The sequence below is a fragment of the Amphiura filiformis genome, chromosome 16 (assembly GCF_039555335.1).
Source record: "Amphiura filiformis chromosome 16, Afil_fr2py, whole genome shotgun sequence".
NCBI classification, from domain to species: domain Eukaryota; kingdom Metazoa; phylum Echinodermata; class Ophiuroidea; order Amphilepidida; family Amphiuridae; genus Amphiura; species Amphiura filiformis.
This window is the reverse complement of record NC_092643.1, coordinates 55,023,672-55,041,240: the sequence shown is the minus strand read 5'-3', so window position 1 is coordinate 55,041,240 and position 17,569 is coordinate 55,023,672. Positions and strand designations below refer to the sequence as shown.

At 39.2% G+C, this 17,569-nt stretch overlaps 1 protein-coding gene across 2 annotated transcripts; it reads right to left on the bottom strand.

Moving 5' to 3' along the window:
* Positions 1–5,406: 5,406 nt before the first annotated feature.
* Positions 5,407–17,205, bottom strand: LOC140136221 (zinc finger protein 532-like). Of its 2 annotated transcripts, none has more exons than XM_072157941.1 (2): positions 16,998–17,205; positions 5,407–9,223 (listed from the first exon to the last, which is right to left on the bottom strand). In XM_072157941.1, the coding sequence occupies exon 2, from the start codon at positions 9,214–9,216 to the stop codon at positions 7,063–7,065; it is 2,154 nt and encodes a 717-aa protein (XP_072014042.1). In that variant the 5' UTR covers positions 9,217–9,223; positions 16,998–17,205; the 3' UTR covers positions 5,407–7,062. The 2 variants fall into 2 exon arrangements, with proteins under 2 accessions (XP_072014042.1, XP_072014043.1); XM_072157942.1 differs by having other exon boundaries at positions 17,002–17,205.
* Positions 17,206–17,569: the final 364 nt, after the last annotated feature.

Genomic DNA, 17,569 nt, shown 5'->3' with positions numbered 1-17,569 from the left:
AAACTACTCATACAAAAATACATATTTATGCAAGTGAAACATATAAAACACAGTTCTATTCTTTCCGGGTGATGGTCCACTCTGTAACGTTCTTTATCTCCTTGAACTCCAATACCTTCTGACGACGTATCCCGGGTTCATGATTAGACTAGTACGACCAATATCAAACTCACCACTAGAGAACACATCTTGATTTTCAATGACCAATTTCACCACTTCACTAATCTCGTTCTCATTAAGTCTTTAGTACACCGCTTTATCATATCACACAGATATTCTGGCAAGTCACTTTTTATATCATTAGCATGTTCCTCTGCTGCATGCATAACTTGAACATCATTATCATGTACATAATACATTCTGGCCAACACCGTACTTGCTTTAATAACATACTCATCCTGCCACACATTCATTACTTTCACTGGTACTAAACTGGACTCAGTTTCAACTAGACTGCGAGCAAACAAGATTCCGTTCTCTAATAACATTCCTCTATCTAGGGACTCGACAATACCAATCTGTGCACGACCACAATCACCACCCGCATGACAAGGAATGATCAACTCATGCTCACCAGGTACTATGATATCACTATCCGTCATTATTCTTGAATATAAGGGCCTGTCATCACGAGTCCGACAATCAATTCTCTCCTTTCCAATTACTAACTGGAGTTTGTCAAAATCAATTTGCGCACAAGCTTTACGCAAGAAATTAAGGCCTAATAAATTGTCACTCACAGGTGCTACATATACTGGAATTTGCAATCTACAACTTCCCACCTGTATATTCATATTAGCCACACCATCAATTTGTACCTTAGTACCATCAGCTTGTTTTAACACAACATTCCTTGACATTAATTTGGGCCGTCTACTTTCAGGAATACACAAGTACTGTTCGGATTTAAAAATCACTCGTGACGCACCACTGTCCAAACAAAACATTATTTTCTCACCCTGCACATTAGCTGAGACCCACAATTCATTGATTTCAGAATACTCCTCAATCTCATCTTTTGTATCAAAATACTCAGACCCAATTAATCTGACAAACTCGTCACTCTCATCCTCTACATTATTCACACTCTCTGATTCTCTATTTACTGTGTCAGTGGTGCCTGATACTGATTGATTGGCTGTCTCTGGCCCTCTCTCATTGTCTGGGGCCTCCCCTTGGGCCAGTGGTTTAGCCTCCCCCCCGTTTTCCGACATTGGACAGTTTCGTGAACGGTGCCCCTCTTCATGGCATACGAAACACAATGGTGGATATCCACATTCACGCCATCCGTGACCAGGGCTATTACAATTCATACATAGCACCTTGGGCCTACTATCTTTTCCTGATTTATACGGACAATTCGGTCTCACATGCCCAGGTTCACCACACTGAAACACAACACTGGCCCAGTCTGAGGTTTTCTATTTTCATTTCCACCTCCTGATCTAAAAGGACAATTTGGTCTCACATGCCTAGGTTCACCACAGTGATAACATGTCACTGACCCAGCCTGAGGTATTCTATTTTCATTTACATGAAACCGTGAGGGCCTAACATAAGAGCCTGTAGGCCTACTCGCTACAGCTGGAGTTTCATACGCATCTTGGGCTGACTCAATCAGCGTGCGCACCTTAACACCACTGAGCAACTTTTGTATAATTCTTTCTTCCAACTCTTCACCTTCGGTTTCACACAACTTTTCGTCTGCATGTTCTACTCCAGATTCATTACGTTTCACTACCTGGAGAGAATTGATCAAAAATTGAATTCCCTCCTGAGCTTGGTACATGTCAATGAGTTGACCAGATCACAAGGATATCATATAGCTATTGGCAGTATATATACCACAAATGGTCAATGAGTTACATAAAAATGACCTTGTGTGGTATTTAGTTCCCAGGAAGTGAGTTTTGCCTGAGGCAATTTGTGGTTAAATGTTGATCCCTCACTACAAGGGTTATTACCGTCGATTTGGTTGAAAAAGGAGGTGAGACATGATCAAACCTCTCCAGGTAACAAAACGTAATGTTTCCCGACAAACGACACATGTTTTTCACGTCTTCTCACAGGCGCATGTTCAATTTCTTCATCCCTCTTATGATATGACTCTAAAAACTCTGCCTTATCAATAGCCTGTTTTAGACTGGCAAACTCTGCACCAAACACAGCATCTCTGATATCTTTATGATGTAAGGTTAAGGTAAAGCTATTCAAGCTCATTTCTTCTTTTGTCGCCTTACTATTTGTATCTTTGCCTCTTCTTGATTCTATTGTCTAACTCACGTGCACTTTCCCCCGGTTTTTGCTTCACTTGATTCAACTCCATTATGTGACTACTCTTACATTCTCTCGGGCCAAACTCTCTTTCTAGCACCTCCACAAGATCTACATACGTACAAGTACGGGGTGTCACATCATCAGTTGTTAACCTGTTCAGTGTATCATCCTGACAGCATGAAAACAATTGAAATGCAGCCTCTTTATCGGACCATCTATTGTACTCGCGGCATGCTTCAAATCTGCCAACACACCCTTGCCAATTTGCCATCGTATTTCTGAGGCCTCATTCGAGCACTTGTAGACCTACTCACTTTCACTCATGCTCATACTAGTACAGTCAGATTGTTTCATTTGCATTTCCCGCTTCTTACGCCCTTTTCTTTGTTTCTTTTGGGAACCTAATTTCTTTCCGACACCTTTACACTCTACCTCACTTTCACTCGTACTAGTATACTTGTTTGATTTCTTTGTCTGGATATCTCGATTCTCACACAGTTTTTCCTCACTCAATCGAGATTCTAATCTTTTCAGACCACCATAGATCTTTTCACTTGCTTCACTGCAAGATTCGCTAATAATTGTACTTCCCCGTTTTTCTTGTAACCGCTTCTCAAGCAATGCAAGATTTGAGTCAAAGTCACTGTCTTCTTTCTCAAACTGCCTCATTCTCTCTTTCCTTGCGAGTTCCTCTCTCTCTGGCGAAACTCTCTAAACCTCAACTTTGCCTTTCTTTGCATTGTCTTCTCCCATTCTTTTGTCTGCTCCTCTTCCTTACTTTCATATTCTATTCGCTCTTGTTGAGTCTTTTTGATACTATGGATACACTCCTCTAACTCCCATTCAACCGTTTGCTTCTCTGTTTGGACATCTTTTAATTCCGCCTTAATTCCCTTCACTCTTCCCAACAACTGTACTTTTTCCTGCTCTATTTCTCTAATAACGGATCTCAACTCTTGTACCAAGGCATTTTGTTCGTTTATCTCTGATGACTTAGCTCTAGCCTCCCTAGCAAGTCTCATAGCTTCCTCTTCCAGCCCATCATTTAATCTTCTCAAGTCTCTCTTCTCCTTCTCAAGTTCATCATTTTGTCTTCCCAACATCTGTCTCTCACTCACAAGCTTTTGTCTTGATCGCTTTATTTCACGCAACTCAAGTCTCTGTCTATCTATCACACTTCCTTCATCACTGTCACTATTTGCCTTAGACTTTCTTACACATGTCTCTTCTCTACTTCTAGTTGACCTCAGGTTATAACGACAAGTCTCTCCTTTGATCTTTTACTCTCCAAATCACTCTCTTTAGAACTCACACCTTCAGAGTCATTATGCACAATGGTCTCGGAGGCCTTGCTATCCATTGCACCCAACTCTGCGCCTCTAACCTCCATTTCATCATGCACAGAACCCTCCTTTTCCATTATTCCAGTCTCACTCTCTTTATCTGCACTCATGGCTAACAGAGTCCATTAAACTTTAGACTGTCACATCAGGGGTTCTTTTGTTCTCACAAAGTATAATACCACACGCCTGTATACACTAAGTTAATTAATTCTCTTGTTTTAAATATCTTCTATATTTAAAACAACATTTGGTTTGACCAGTACTCTCAGTTCATTTAGTCTCCACACAGATACTTGCACAAAGCAACCATTTTCTCTCATCCACTGAGTTTACACACAGATTGCACACAGTTTTTCTTATCACGGAATTCACACAGAGTTATTTGACCTTTATCTCTAAGGTTGTGCCTACAAATTTAACACGATCCCACCGCTGCCACCATTTGTGGCGGGACCGGAGACTGGTACGGGCTACTGGTTTAGTTTTATCACCACCACGGGTTCGTTGGTGTGGCAGAACACACCGTGTGGACTAGTAGATTTGACACAAACCTTAGGGATAAAAGCACGTTTCACACAAGTATTTCTCTTATTTACAATTGGTAGCTTTATTTGCTCTCTTTTCTCATAACAACTCTTAACAACCAATAGTATTGCAATACCAACGATACAATACTAGCATGTAATGGAGAACAATAGACAATCCCGTAATATTACCAGAATTATAATACCAATGGAGAATTACGAATGAAGAATACCGAAACCTCAGTATTGTCCAAGGCACAAAAAAATATATAATATCTTCTTTCTAGCAAACAGCCTTATATTAAGTTCAACACACAGTTTAAGTTATTTCACAAAGTTCAAGTTCCTCACACAGTTCAAAATCTTAATTATTTCTGCTCACACAGAGCCACACAGTAAAAAATGGTAACTTTTTGCCCACACAGAATGAAACTTCTTGGACTGTGCACTGGGTTTTATTAGGGCCTAATTTGCATAATTGGGGGCAGTATAATTGGGGTGTTTCTAATAATTGGTAGACAGTGGTTTTATTTTATGAATTAATAGAGATACCTTTCAATATCCCATTACAGGCTTTTACGACGGGAATTCATAACAATTATTTCTGTAGACAAGAGGCAGTCTTCAGTGAACGGCTCTTTTCAGAGCCACCAAAACCTTTAAGTTAGCAAATAGGCGAGATCTGCTTATTCTCTGTTGACACGGGGCAGTCTTCGGTGGAAGGCTCTTTTCAGAGCCATCAGTAGGCAAGGGCCGGTCTACATGTCTCATTCTTAGGTGCTTTGTCCTGAAGAAGTCAGAGCTAATCCTGAAGAAAGCTTGACAGTTGTAAACTTGTCCGACGGCGAATCCGCTAAAAACCCACTAATTGTTTTTAAAAAAATCAGTTTGCGAAATGGAAGTTTTATGAAAACTTTAACGGCAAGGGGATAAAGTTCGTGTAAAATTGACTTATTTTACTGGGGCCAGCAGAGTACATGTAGAATACTTGTGGGAAAAGTATATAAGAGCAGGTGCATATATTTTTAAATAGAACATTATGTTGCATCTCGTAAGAAAGGGGGTAGGGAGAAGAGGGAGGGCATTTGAAGTGGACAGGGAGGTGCAGTGGCGGTAGCCAGGGGAGAGGGACCGGTAGCCAAAGGAGAGGGACAGTTTACATTGAAAGTCGCCTTCCCATGCCCTCCTAAAGGAAAAATCACGACAACATGGGGGGGAAATGGGAGTGCCCAGGGAGCGAGTGAGGTATTATAGGAGGGGTAAAGTTTTGAAGAGCAAAAAGGGGCGTAGAGAATATGGAGACAGGATGGGAAACAGGAGAAGGAGAGAGAGCTGGAGAAGGAAGGGGAAAGAAAGAATTGATGTTTCATTAAACGTACCCTTTGTTGTACAATGGCAATATGAAATTGATATGACGTTAAATTTAATAATTGAGCATTTATTAAATTATATAGGCCTACTTTCATAAGAATACATATCGAGTTAAGAAATAATGTTAAAATGTTATGTTATAGTATTTTATTGAGTACGTAGACCTTCAGCCCATAGTACAAAACATTACAATAATTACACGACAGACATTATTTACATGCATGGATAGAAAGATAAAATCCACAATTAAATTAAAATATATCCGGATAGTACTGGTAATAATTAATATGTTTGGCTGGAGCTGCGTTTTACGACAATGTACGGATATTATGCGCATTGGTAGTACCGGAAAAGTCAATCTACAATAGTAGAAGCATTTAATATATAATTTCTTCCAAATCAGGGTTTCTTTGACGAGAGGCAGACCCACAAAACATTATTTGGAGTTTGAGCAACTCCCAGGGGAGCACTATATTAATGATACAGGCTGCTGCACAAACATGTATTTTTGTAAGACAAAAGTAGTGAATGTTTTTGAAGAGGGTGTCTGCCTCTCGTCAAAAAACACTCATTTAAAGGTACATACTACTTGTAGTATGTACATAGAAGGGGTTCCACGGTATTTCGAAATAAACCACCACCAGTTTCATCTAATGTAAAAACGCTGAGACAGATACATTATACACTAAGTTGTAGACAAATCCGGCATCACCCACATCTTGAGGGAGGGAAAATGGAGGCTAAAATTTCGTTTTTGAAGCCATTTTTCAAAGGTCACCACAGTCAAGTGCAGGTCATATATTGGGGTGGGTTTGTGTATGTCACATGTGTTTGGGTCTACTAGTATACGTCACATTAGTGGGCATAAGATGGTTCCCCGGGGTTGGGGAAAGTCATTACTGGAATCCGGAACCGTACAAAAGATGACCAGCGGGCCCCTCCTCGTTTCTCTGAGGGTAGGGGTCTTAATCGTGATCATTAAATGGTACAGAACATTATAGAGTATTCATTTATGCATTACGTTCCACTATTAAGGGCGCTCATTTATGACCCCTACCCTCAGATATGTGAGGAGGGGGCCGGGAGATGATCATTTGTGCGGTTACATTAATGACTTTCCCCACCCCGGGGATTAATTGAGGGCATTTTATACCCACTAATGTGACGTATATAGACCCAAACGCACATCACGTAAACAAACCCATCTCAATATGTGACATGACCTTGACCGTGGAGATGTTTGAAAAATGGCTTCAACATTGAAATTTTAGCCTCCATTTCCCCCCCTCCCCTCAAGATGTGGGTGATGGCGGATTTGTCTACAACTTGGGAAACAAGAGATGTAATGAAAGATCAAGCACAAATATCAATAATCATCATATCCTATGTTTCAAAAATGCTGATATATTCATCTGATCCTTTAATTCTTTTGAGGAGTGTTGATGTATCTGTCTCAACGTTTTACATTAGATGTAACGGTAAAAATATTTTTTAAAGTAGCACAGAGTCAGACGGGCCAATGTTTCTTTGGATTATGATCTAGGTAACTAGTGAACTTTCTTCATGTGATAATTTAGGGCAGATTTGTGCATACATGTTGTCTCACACAGTTCACATCTGTATGGGCGTTTACCAGTGTGTAAACGCATGTGGTTGGTCAGATAGTCTCGGCGAACACATCGATACTCACACAGATGACAAGCGAATGGTCGCTCACCGGTGTGACTGTAATTATGAGTAACCAGCTGTGTCTTTTCTTTGAAGGACTTTCCACAGACTTCACACACAAAGCGTCTTTCATTGAGATGTCGTAATTTTTCGTGTCTTTGCTGCATTCCCTTCCAAAGGAAACGACTGTCACAGTACGTGCATTTGTAGGGTCTGTTATTTTTAAAATGTACACCATTCACATGTCTTGTGAGAGTCGAAGTTGTCCGAAAGCTTACGCCACAGATGTGGCATGTGTGTTGTCGTTTATCATCTTTGTGATAAAGCTTGTGCTTTCTAAAATCGGTTGGGGTTTTGAAATGTTTATTACAGCCGTCAAGATCGCACATATATGTCAAATCATGCGAGTGGGTTGCACTATGATCTTCCACTTCGCTATACTTGTCAAATTTCATATCACACTGATCACAAGTGTATACATGTGTCACAGGGCAATCATGTTTATATTTCACATGGTACAAAAATAGAGACAAACGTCTGCATTCTTTCCTTGGACATTGCTTGCACCTGAATGGTTTGCTCTTTATTCTTGGCTTATCCATGAGAGCTACAAGTCTTGGATCCACGAATTTGGTTTCCCCTTCCCAATCAAAAGGGGCTTCACAGGCGTTTAATGCATGCTGATCAAGCGTAACTTGATCTGTAAAACATGCTCCACACTGGGCGCATACAAAATCGGTTTCCAATTTTGTTTTGTGGGACTGTTTATGCCTCTTTAACGAATATTCTGTCGAACATTTAAGGCCACACTCATCACATTCAAGAATATCTTGATGATCATGAACTTTTCTCTCATGTCGCAGTGTTATGTTACTAGTACTGTAGGAATTCTCACAATACCGGCAACGGAATCGTTTTGGTCCACTAGAATGGACTTGTTCATGTACGGACAGATCTCTTTTTCTCAAATATCCTGCACCACATACCTTGCAACAATGACGTTTGTCCCCTTTGTGCACATCCAAATGGCTTTTAAATACTCTCAATTCTTTGAATGCGAATTTGCATCCTTTGTAGATACACTGCTGCGGAGTTTTCAAGTTGAAATGGAATCCTCTGTGCTGTTGGAAAGATTTTGTAGGGTAGTTCTTCCCACAGTCTGGGCACTTCAGTGGCTTCTGCATCGGCCCTTTATCCGTGTGATCTGACACATGGTTAGCAAATAATTGAATAGCACCGAATGCTGCATTGCATACCTTGCACTTGAGGGGCTTTTTTGGGTCATCTGAAGGCAGTGTGACTTTAAGAAGTTCAGGATCAAGAAATTTGAAAAAATCTTCATTTGTTCCTTCCAGTAAAGTTGACGAAGCCACCATTTCAGGATCTTCTTCCATTTGCATCAATCTGTGGACTTCTTCGTCAATGTCTTCATTCCGCTCACTTTTCATGGCAGTGGATGAAGCCACCTGTTCAGGATCTGCCACTTGCGTCAATGTGTGGATTTCTTCGTCAGTGTCTTCATCCAGCTCACTTTTCATGGGTGAAGCCATCAGTTCAGGATCTTCTTCTTGCGTCAATGAGTGGATTTCTTCGTCAGTGTCTTCATCCAGCTCACTTTTCATAGGTGAAGCCACCAGTTCAGGATCTTCTTCCATTTGCATCGATTTGTGGCCTTCGTCAATGTCTACATTCGGCTCAATTTTCATGGCAATGACCTCATCATCTTGTACCTTATTGTTTATAACCAATTTGTCCTTTTTTACAGCAACACGTAAATTTGGACGTAAATCGTAATCGTCATTCTGACCATCACCGTCGTTAATTTGTTCTTCTTTCATACCAGATTGTTGCGCAGACTTCTCTTTGTTGATGTTGTTCGCTTGCTCCACTTGTTTCTGGCAAATACCACATGTGTTTGGCTCCAAATATTTTTCTGTAAAGAGTTTCTGGAGTTCTTCGGTCACATCACACAATCGTTGTAAACCACAAGTTTTGCAGAATAACAACTGGAATTTCGTGAAAGGCGACTCCATTGCACGTCTGGAAGAGAAAAACGATGACGCAAAATTAAATAATGATTTTTTGTTTTTGTGTTCTCATTATATGTTCTGTTGTTAGGTTATATTCCTTTCAGTGTCATAGCCCCTCTTTTTAGTTAAGGGGTACTACACCATTGTACACCCAGCCCAATTGTGTTCAAAGGTCAACAACCTTTTTGAATTCTGACCACAGTTAACAAAGTCTGATTTTGGTAATTTTGGTGTCTAATTATATGTTTTCTAGCACGAGAAATACAACTCAGCAAATTAAAACACTATACAAGGAACGGATGACCCTCTTTTGCAACATGGCTGCCAAAAGCATCCATATTGTAATTAGGTCATTGGTTCCTTGTACAGTTTTTAAGTTGTGTAATTGTATTTACAATAAAAATAAATAAAATAGAAATAAATTTCTAATGCAAGAAAATATAAAATTAGACACCAAAGTCCTTTGAACATTTTTCGTCATAGCGCCTTCTTGAAAGGTCTGACACATAACAAACTATACATTTTTGGAATCCTCATGACCATACGAGTAATTTGATATATTACTTGACATAATTGGAGCATTCTGAAAATTTGACCCCATGTGTCATTGATTGACCCCTCTCCGGAATCCCCGGAAGTTTCAGGAGGTGAGCTCAAGCTAAATTTATTCAGAATCAATCAAAGATCCCAAAATGACTCTCAAACTTTTGTTCAACGATTTAGTCACGGATTCTACAGGATGGTCCTCTACTAAAATGTCCAACCAGTACTTCATTTCTAATTATAACCAGCAGAAATAATCAATATTTCTATATTGTGGCTTGCAAAATCACCCACCCATGGGTACATTCGCGAATCGATTTTGACAAAATTGGTAGCCGGAATTGAAAAATGGTGCAATTAAAACCGAAATTCTGACAAAACTATAGCTTTACATAATATGATGTGCTTTTAGGAAGTTCAATAGGTGGGAAATATCTTTCGTTAGCGAATTATGTTACTTTCACAAGCAAAAACGTTGACCAAAAAAAAAAAAAAAAAAAAAAAAAAAAAGAAAAACATGCTTGCAGGGCAAGCTGAAGCAAGGTTTGAAAATATACAATACACTATATTATAACTAGCATTAGTTTTCTTCTGACATTTTCTGAAAAATGAAAATTCAAAATTTTGCTCATTTCAATAACAATTAATTGATCGTTTGTATTGGCCTCATTAAATGACTGAGTGAGCCTTGTACAACAATAGCCATCGGTTGACTGGAGTTCTGAGTGCTTAGTCCTGGGAATGAACAAATCTCAAACACATAATCTGCAACATTCCTTTGTAGCTATATAAACTCCTCAAGCATATAAAGCTATATAAACTTTTCAAGCATCTGTATCTCAAATTATTTGTGACATATTTATATCGTGTTGCATATCAATGGATAGCTACAATACTCCCCTTTACAATGACACCCCATTTTGAAACAATAACATTTTTCACGGCTAAGTACACGCCTTGTGAAGGTAGTGGGGTCTCAAACAGAATTCGCCAAATTGACCATTATTCTGTGCAGCAAGCTGCAATCCCATATCTTCAAAATCAGGGACCTAATGCAATCCTCAAAGATGACACCGATCGGCCCACAGAGCCACGGTGGTCAACGACTACCTACAGAATATGGGAGTAGAGCCAAAATGGCCTGCTATCAGGCAGACTCGGGGGCCAGACCTCAACCCGATTGAACACTTGTGGGCAGTGGCGTAACTAGGGTTGGTAGCGCCCGGGGCAAGAAACAAAATTTGCGCCCCTACCCCACCCGAGAATTTCAAATTTTTGAAACAATTGCGCGGAGCGTCCGAAATTTTGGACAAATAAGGCCTACCACTAATTAATGTTGGTTACTAGAAGCTGAATATCGGTCTTAAAATCTCCTTTCAATTGAGAAACTGAATACCGGTCTTCAAATGTCCTTTCAATTGAATTTGTGCTGAAAATTTTGACTTTCATCGCTTGGAGGGGCGCAGAATCGATGCTGAATTGGTCAATTTGGCGCCCCTAAGGGTGGCGCCCTGGGCATATTGCCCCCCGCCCCCTAGTTACGCCACTGCTTGTGGGACTAGCTTGATCGTGTTGTAAGTGCCAGAGAAGTCCATTTGCAACCACATTGAATGAGCTGGGACGAATCCTTGTTGAAGAATGGAATGCCATGCCACAGTGACGTGTAACCAGGTCGGTGAGCAGCATGAGGAGAAGGTGCCTGACTATTGTGGCTGCCTATGGTTTTTCCACCAGTTATTGAGGTTAGTGGCTAGCGCTGTTTGAGCACAGAATTTGCCAAATTCTGTTTGAGACCCCACTACATTCACAAGGCGTGTACTCAGCCGTGAAAAATGTTATTTTTTTCAAATGGGGTGTCATTGCAAAGGGAGTATAGTAGCTATCTATTGATATGCAACACGATATGAATATGTCACAAATAATTTGAGATACAGATACTTGAAAAAACTTTCCAAACTTTTGTTGAGGAGTTTATATAGTACGTAACGTCTGTCTGGGTGTCTGTCCGCCTATTTTCTCGGTGACTCGGGACTCGGTCGCACGTTCCTCAAACTTGGTGGGTGGGTGCATCTTGGCCCGAGACAGAACAAGTTTGTATTGGTTAGTGGATCAGGGTTACCCGAGGTCATCCAGGGGTCATCTGAGGTCAAATGAGTAAAAACTGGCATATGGCCATGAAACTTGGTGGGTACAGTCAACCAAATTTTTGGAAGCTCATTTTGGAGTCACCAGGGGTCAAATTAGTAAAAACTGTTGTATGGGCATGAAACTTGGTGGGAACAGTCAACATTTAGAGCCAAATTTTGGGAAAGTCATCTCGGTGTCACCATGGGTCATTTGCGGTCAAATTAGTAAAAACTGTCCTATGGGCATGGTCAGCCTATCAGCCAGGTAATCGCGACAGCTGAGAACCGCCAAATATGGGTGACCGCCTAGTTAATTAATAAAGACATTAAGGCAGAGAGACAGGATTCGTGATTAAGGGCAAGTCATGTAATGGGCAAAACAGAAAAATCCACATCTTGACAAGTAACTGTTATTTGAACATTTTTCGTCATAGCGCCTTCTTGAAAGGTCTGACACATAACAAACTATACATTTTTGGAATCCTCATGACCATACGAGTAATTTGATATATTACTTGACATAATTGGAGCATTCTGAAAATTTGACCCCCATGTGTCATTGATTGACCCCTCTCCGGAATCCCGGAAGTTTCAGGAGGTGAGCTCAAGCTAAATTTATTCAGAATCAATCAAAGATCCCAAAATGACTCTCAAACTTTTGTTCAACGATTTAGTCACGGATTCTACAGGATGGTCCTCTACTAAAATGTCCAACCAGTACTTCATTTCTAATTATAACCAGCAGAAATAATCAATATTTCTATATTGTGGCTTGCAAAATCACCCACCCATGGGTACATTCGCGAATCGATTTTGACAAAATTGGTAGCCGGAATTGAAAAATGGTGCAATTAAAACCGAAATTCTGACAAAACTATAGCTTTACATATAATGTATATGATGTGCTTTTAGGACTCCACTAACCAATACAAACTTGTTCTGTCTCGGGCCAAGATGCACCCACCCACCAAGTATGTGTTATATTTTGCATTTCTTTATCAAAATTAGATTTCAAAACTTGTGCCAATGCATTTTGGCCTATATGAATTTCATAGGATTAATTATAATATTCAACATGTTTATTAAGAGGTCCGTGTACATATATTGATGTGCAACTTTTGAATATGACTATTTTATGACTATTTTATGCCACTAAACTTCGTATGTATAGCATGAACATTAATAATAACATTTAATTACTGGTAGTTACTGTCGATCTCAAAATATTACAGTACAGATTAGGATAATTGCAAATGCATGATTTAAGTTTTATAACACACTGTATGTATAATTAGTATGAAACATAATTAGAGCTAATTATGTGATTATTGTTTTGCAATATATCAAGTTGTGTTTATAGTCCAAATATAACTCTTTTATGGCCATGTGTCTTGAAGTCGCCTCCCAAATAGGGTGGAGGCGTTGCGTTTTTCTGTATCTCTCTGTAATAAATTTACTATAACTTTACAACCATGCAAGCCACACCTTTGGTTGTGGTATCATTTTAAAGCTTAAACTCCCTTCTCTGTGCTGTGCAAAATTCATGACATAAAGTTGCAGGATACTGGAGAAGTGTCATTTTATATTATGAGTATTGAGGGTGGAGGAGGAGGCGGAAGGCGGAGGTGCGGAAGCGGGCCTGTACAAACCCTATGGAAGACACGGCATTGCACTTGATTTTTAAAATTGCTCCCACTTCATAAGTATAAGGTCCCTGTCCATGCAACTTGGACCCAAGAGTCCATGAGTGAAGAGGTATTAGCTAAGCTATGTTTTAGGTCACACATGGGGTCAAAGGTCACATGTCAAAGGTCATCTGAGGTCATTTACCAAAGCAGTAAGTAAATCAGTAAAGTATACCCTACCCCTATAAAAGTATACATTTTCTGAAGGGAAGTTTCATGGGGAGTTCAAATATGATGAGAAATCAAAGGTAGGGGTAAAGGTTAAAAAAATGTGGTTTGAAAGATAAAAAATGAAAAAGTAAATTTTTAGGTGATATTTTCAGTCTGGACAACTTTACCCTACTTCCTATAGTTTTTTCAATGCCATATTTGGATTCCTCATGCAATTTCCTTTCAGGAAATGTATACTTTTGATAGGGTGAGGTACATATGTAAAATGTTATGTTGATTTCAAGCTCGAAAGATGTAAATATGCTCAAAAAGGATGCGCAACGCAAAATGGGGCGAGCTCAAGACACGTAGCCTTATGCTCATTTTAAAATATCAATAACAAAACAGTACTTTCTACACACACATCCCCACCCCACACACAAATCATATTTTTGTCCACCCTGTATACATGATGGAATATTTTAATATTAAAATAAACAAAATTAATTTTGGTTATTCCTGGGTTGGTGGGTATAGGCTAGACTAAGCTACATCATGAATACATTCATGTATCATGTACAGTGTAATTGCTTGGTGTAGATGGAAAAAAGTAAACCATAATAATTGTCACTAACTTTTTGTTTCTTTCACCTATAAAAATTGTTTAGGCCACCATGTTTCACCAATAGAAACTATTTAGGCCACCCTGTATCATATTAACATTCTTTACACAATAACCTTTGAGAATATGTATACATAATTTACTTCTTGAGATACAAGGAGTAAAATTTCTTGAATACATACATGACAACACAATTACATGTAGATCCCATGTTAAACTAGAGGGCAAATACAGCTTTACCCACATGTTGTCGGAGAACACAAACTATTTGCTGAGGACTTAAAAGGGCATTTCGTGATCCAGATTAATTCGTTTAGCAAAGATATCGTGACATTCGAATTTTGTTCTGGTGCACCAGAATGAAATTACAACACATTGTCTATGGAGCAGTGCAATATACATAATCATGCATAACTCGCAAACGCACGATCGGAAGCAACTGAAATTTTGGGAATAAGCTTTTTTTCGTGGATATCTACTGAAATATGTCATAAAAAGAAGATGCTAGGATCATGAAATACTCCTTTAAAATAAAGAAATAAAATAGAGTCGGCCCATTGGGTGGAAAATGTGTAGTATTAATGAAAGTCACAAGCCGAGTGGAAATTTATGAATGATCCTTGCGCCGTACGCACTGTTAACTCTGTCTTTACAACATCATGGTAGTACGTACTCTCCACTCGTCAAAGGTTTAGTGCAAAATATTATATTTCAAATTGTCCTCCAGAAGACATGCAAATACATGGAGTACAAATTACCAATCACCTAAAAAGTGGTATTATCATTCTTTTGTACTCTATGCAATATGCATGTCTTCTTGATCATGGAGGACGATCTCCCTATATGTGCCCACCAGCTCCAACAAAGACATGTTTTTGAGTTATAGGCCTTTAAAGATGACATTCCTTTTAAAAAAAATAATAAAATTTTGGAATTCTTAATTTCATGATATTTGAGTGTAGGACTAATTAATGGACTTTCAAATCCTTGAAATTACTTATTAAAAAGAGGTTTATTTAATCAATAAATAACAGTTGAACTATGATAATCCCTATTCAATCCTGTGTAAGGCAGGAAACTAATTGGCCCATTACTCAGAATAGTAAATTTAAAAAATACCAAGGTATCATTTGCAAAATTATCTTGAAAAAATAGGATTGACGCTATAATTTTGGAATAAGTTTCAAGCTTTATTGTCTAGAGCTTACAGTTACATTTTTTATTCAAATCATGAAATGTCAAAAAAGCAACTTGTTCCTGGTTTTGTCAGAGCGGCTCATATCACTCATATGTGATGTGATCAAGTCACAAGTCGAACATATTGTTAAATTTCAATTGTCAGTTTTCTACATGCAAAGGTACTTTTTGCAGAAAACCCCATCAAACATTTAGTTCAAAATGATATGAACAATTAACTCGAAGTTTCCAAAACAGCATAGACAACAAAAGAAATTTTTTCCTAGGCTTTGTTTGTCAATAATTGAAAATCAATATAATATTTCCGACTTCTGACTGATTTTACTTGATCACATGCAGAACATGATCATGTCAGTAAATGAATATTTTGTTCTGGGACCGATTATTCGGACTAGATGTTCCAATAATTGAAACTCCCGGCTCTGAACGGGAGTTCCAACAGGTACACTCCGGGGGTACACTGATGAGTATGTGTTTGTGTTTAATGTGTATCAATTGACATACACACTTAAGGGCTGTGCAATACATTGTAATTATGAGCCCCCCAGTGGGGTAAAATTTTTAAATGGCTCGCCAAAAATCGCTTGCCCCCCTCTCGGCCCGCCAAAAATCGCTTGCCCCCCCCCTCTTGGCCCGCCAAAATTTCTTTGTCCCCCCCCTTGCATATGCCAAATTTTTGGGATCCTAATTTCCAAATCTTAAATGGTCTATATACATGTTGCGAGCGCAGTGAGCTAGAAAATTTGCATTTAAACGTTTCGTTTCTGTAGTGTTTTCCTAAGCCTTTTTAGCACGTTTTGTTTAAAAGCCCCATGAATGTGTGCCAAAAATCGCTTGCCCCCCTCTCGGCTTGCCAAAAATTGTTTGCCCCCACCCCTTTCGGCTCGCCAAAAATTTCTTGCTCCCCCTCAATTTTACCCTCCCCCAGGGCTCATAAATATTGCACAGCCCCTTAGCCGTCGGTAAGAAGAAATCGTTGCTCCAAAAACAGGGGTATGAGTGACCAGAGATAAAAAAAAATCTGAAATTTGGAAAGCTCCTACATGTACATAATTATTTCTGTACAGAGGAAGTGCAGAAAAAGAGATCAAGATCAAAAAATCTGAATTCAGAATTTTAATCTGAACTCTCACACCCCTGCAAAAATGACTACAAATTACACATCATTTTTCACCATAAAATATGATATATGCCTATATAAAAACACAGGTGAGCAATGTATGAATATATGGAGAGGTCAAACAGGTTGTCATGGACATGGTTGTTAAATTGTCAATTTTGCGACATTTATTATAAAACAATTAACACTGAAACCCCCGGGCTGGAACCACCCTATGACATCTGCTACAACTTGAGAACAAGTCCTCAAACGTTCGAAATTTGTAGTTACTACAACTGGACTAGATCACAAGCATTGTATTTGATTTTGTAGTTGGTTTAAAATATAATTGGTAAGCTTACCTACTCGTGAGTACTGCACTAATTTACATGTATAATTCAACGTAATTGGTTGGGTACCAAAGCACCGTTTCCAGTCATCATAAATGATGTAGGCCTATTGATCTAATGCATAATCCAGATTATTATTATTTTTTTAAATGACAAAGAAATTTACGACAACATCGATCGTCGCCAATTCTCCGTTAGTGACGATTTCACGGGTCAATTGACTCAATTCACAGCTCGTACATGTAAGGGGGCACACCACTAAATAGTCGTCCCATTGAAATACACGTGAAAACACAAAGTGATAGCCTCATCCCCAATTCATGCAGTGACGTAGCCACTAGCCAGGACCTTTTCAGAGGGGGGGGGGAGGCAGTTTACAGGGGAGGGGTGTTGATGAAAGAAAATGGGCTCAAAAATTACAAAAAATGCCTCCCACAGACAGGCAGTGGCGGCGTAGATTTCTTTTTGACATCGGGGGATGGGGTTGAAATTGCCATATTCATATTGAAGCTAAACTGATGAAATGTGGTTCAAAAATGGAATATATTCGCGCGCCTTGAAGCAAAGCGAGTCACTTTTGGGCT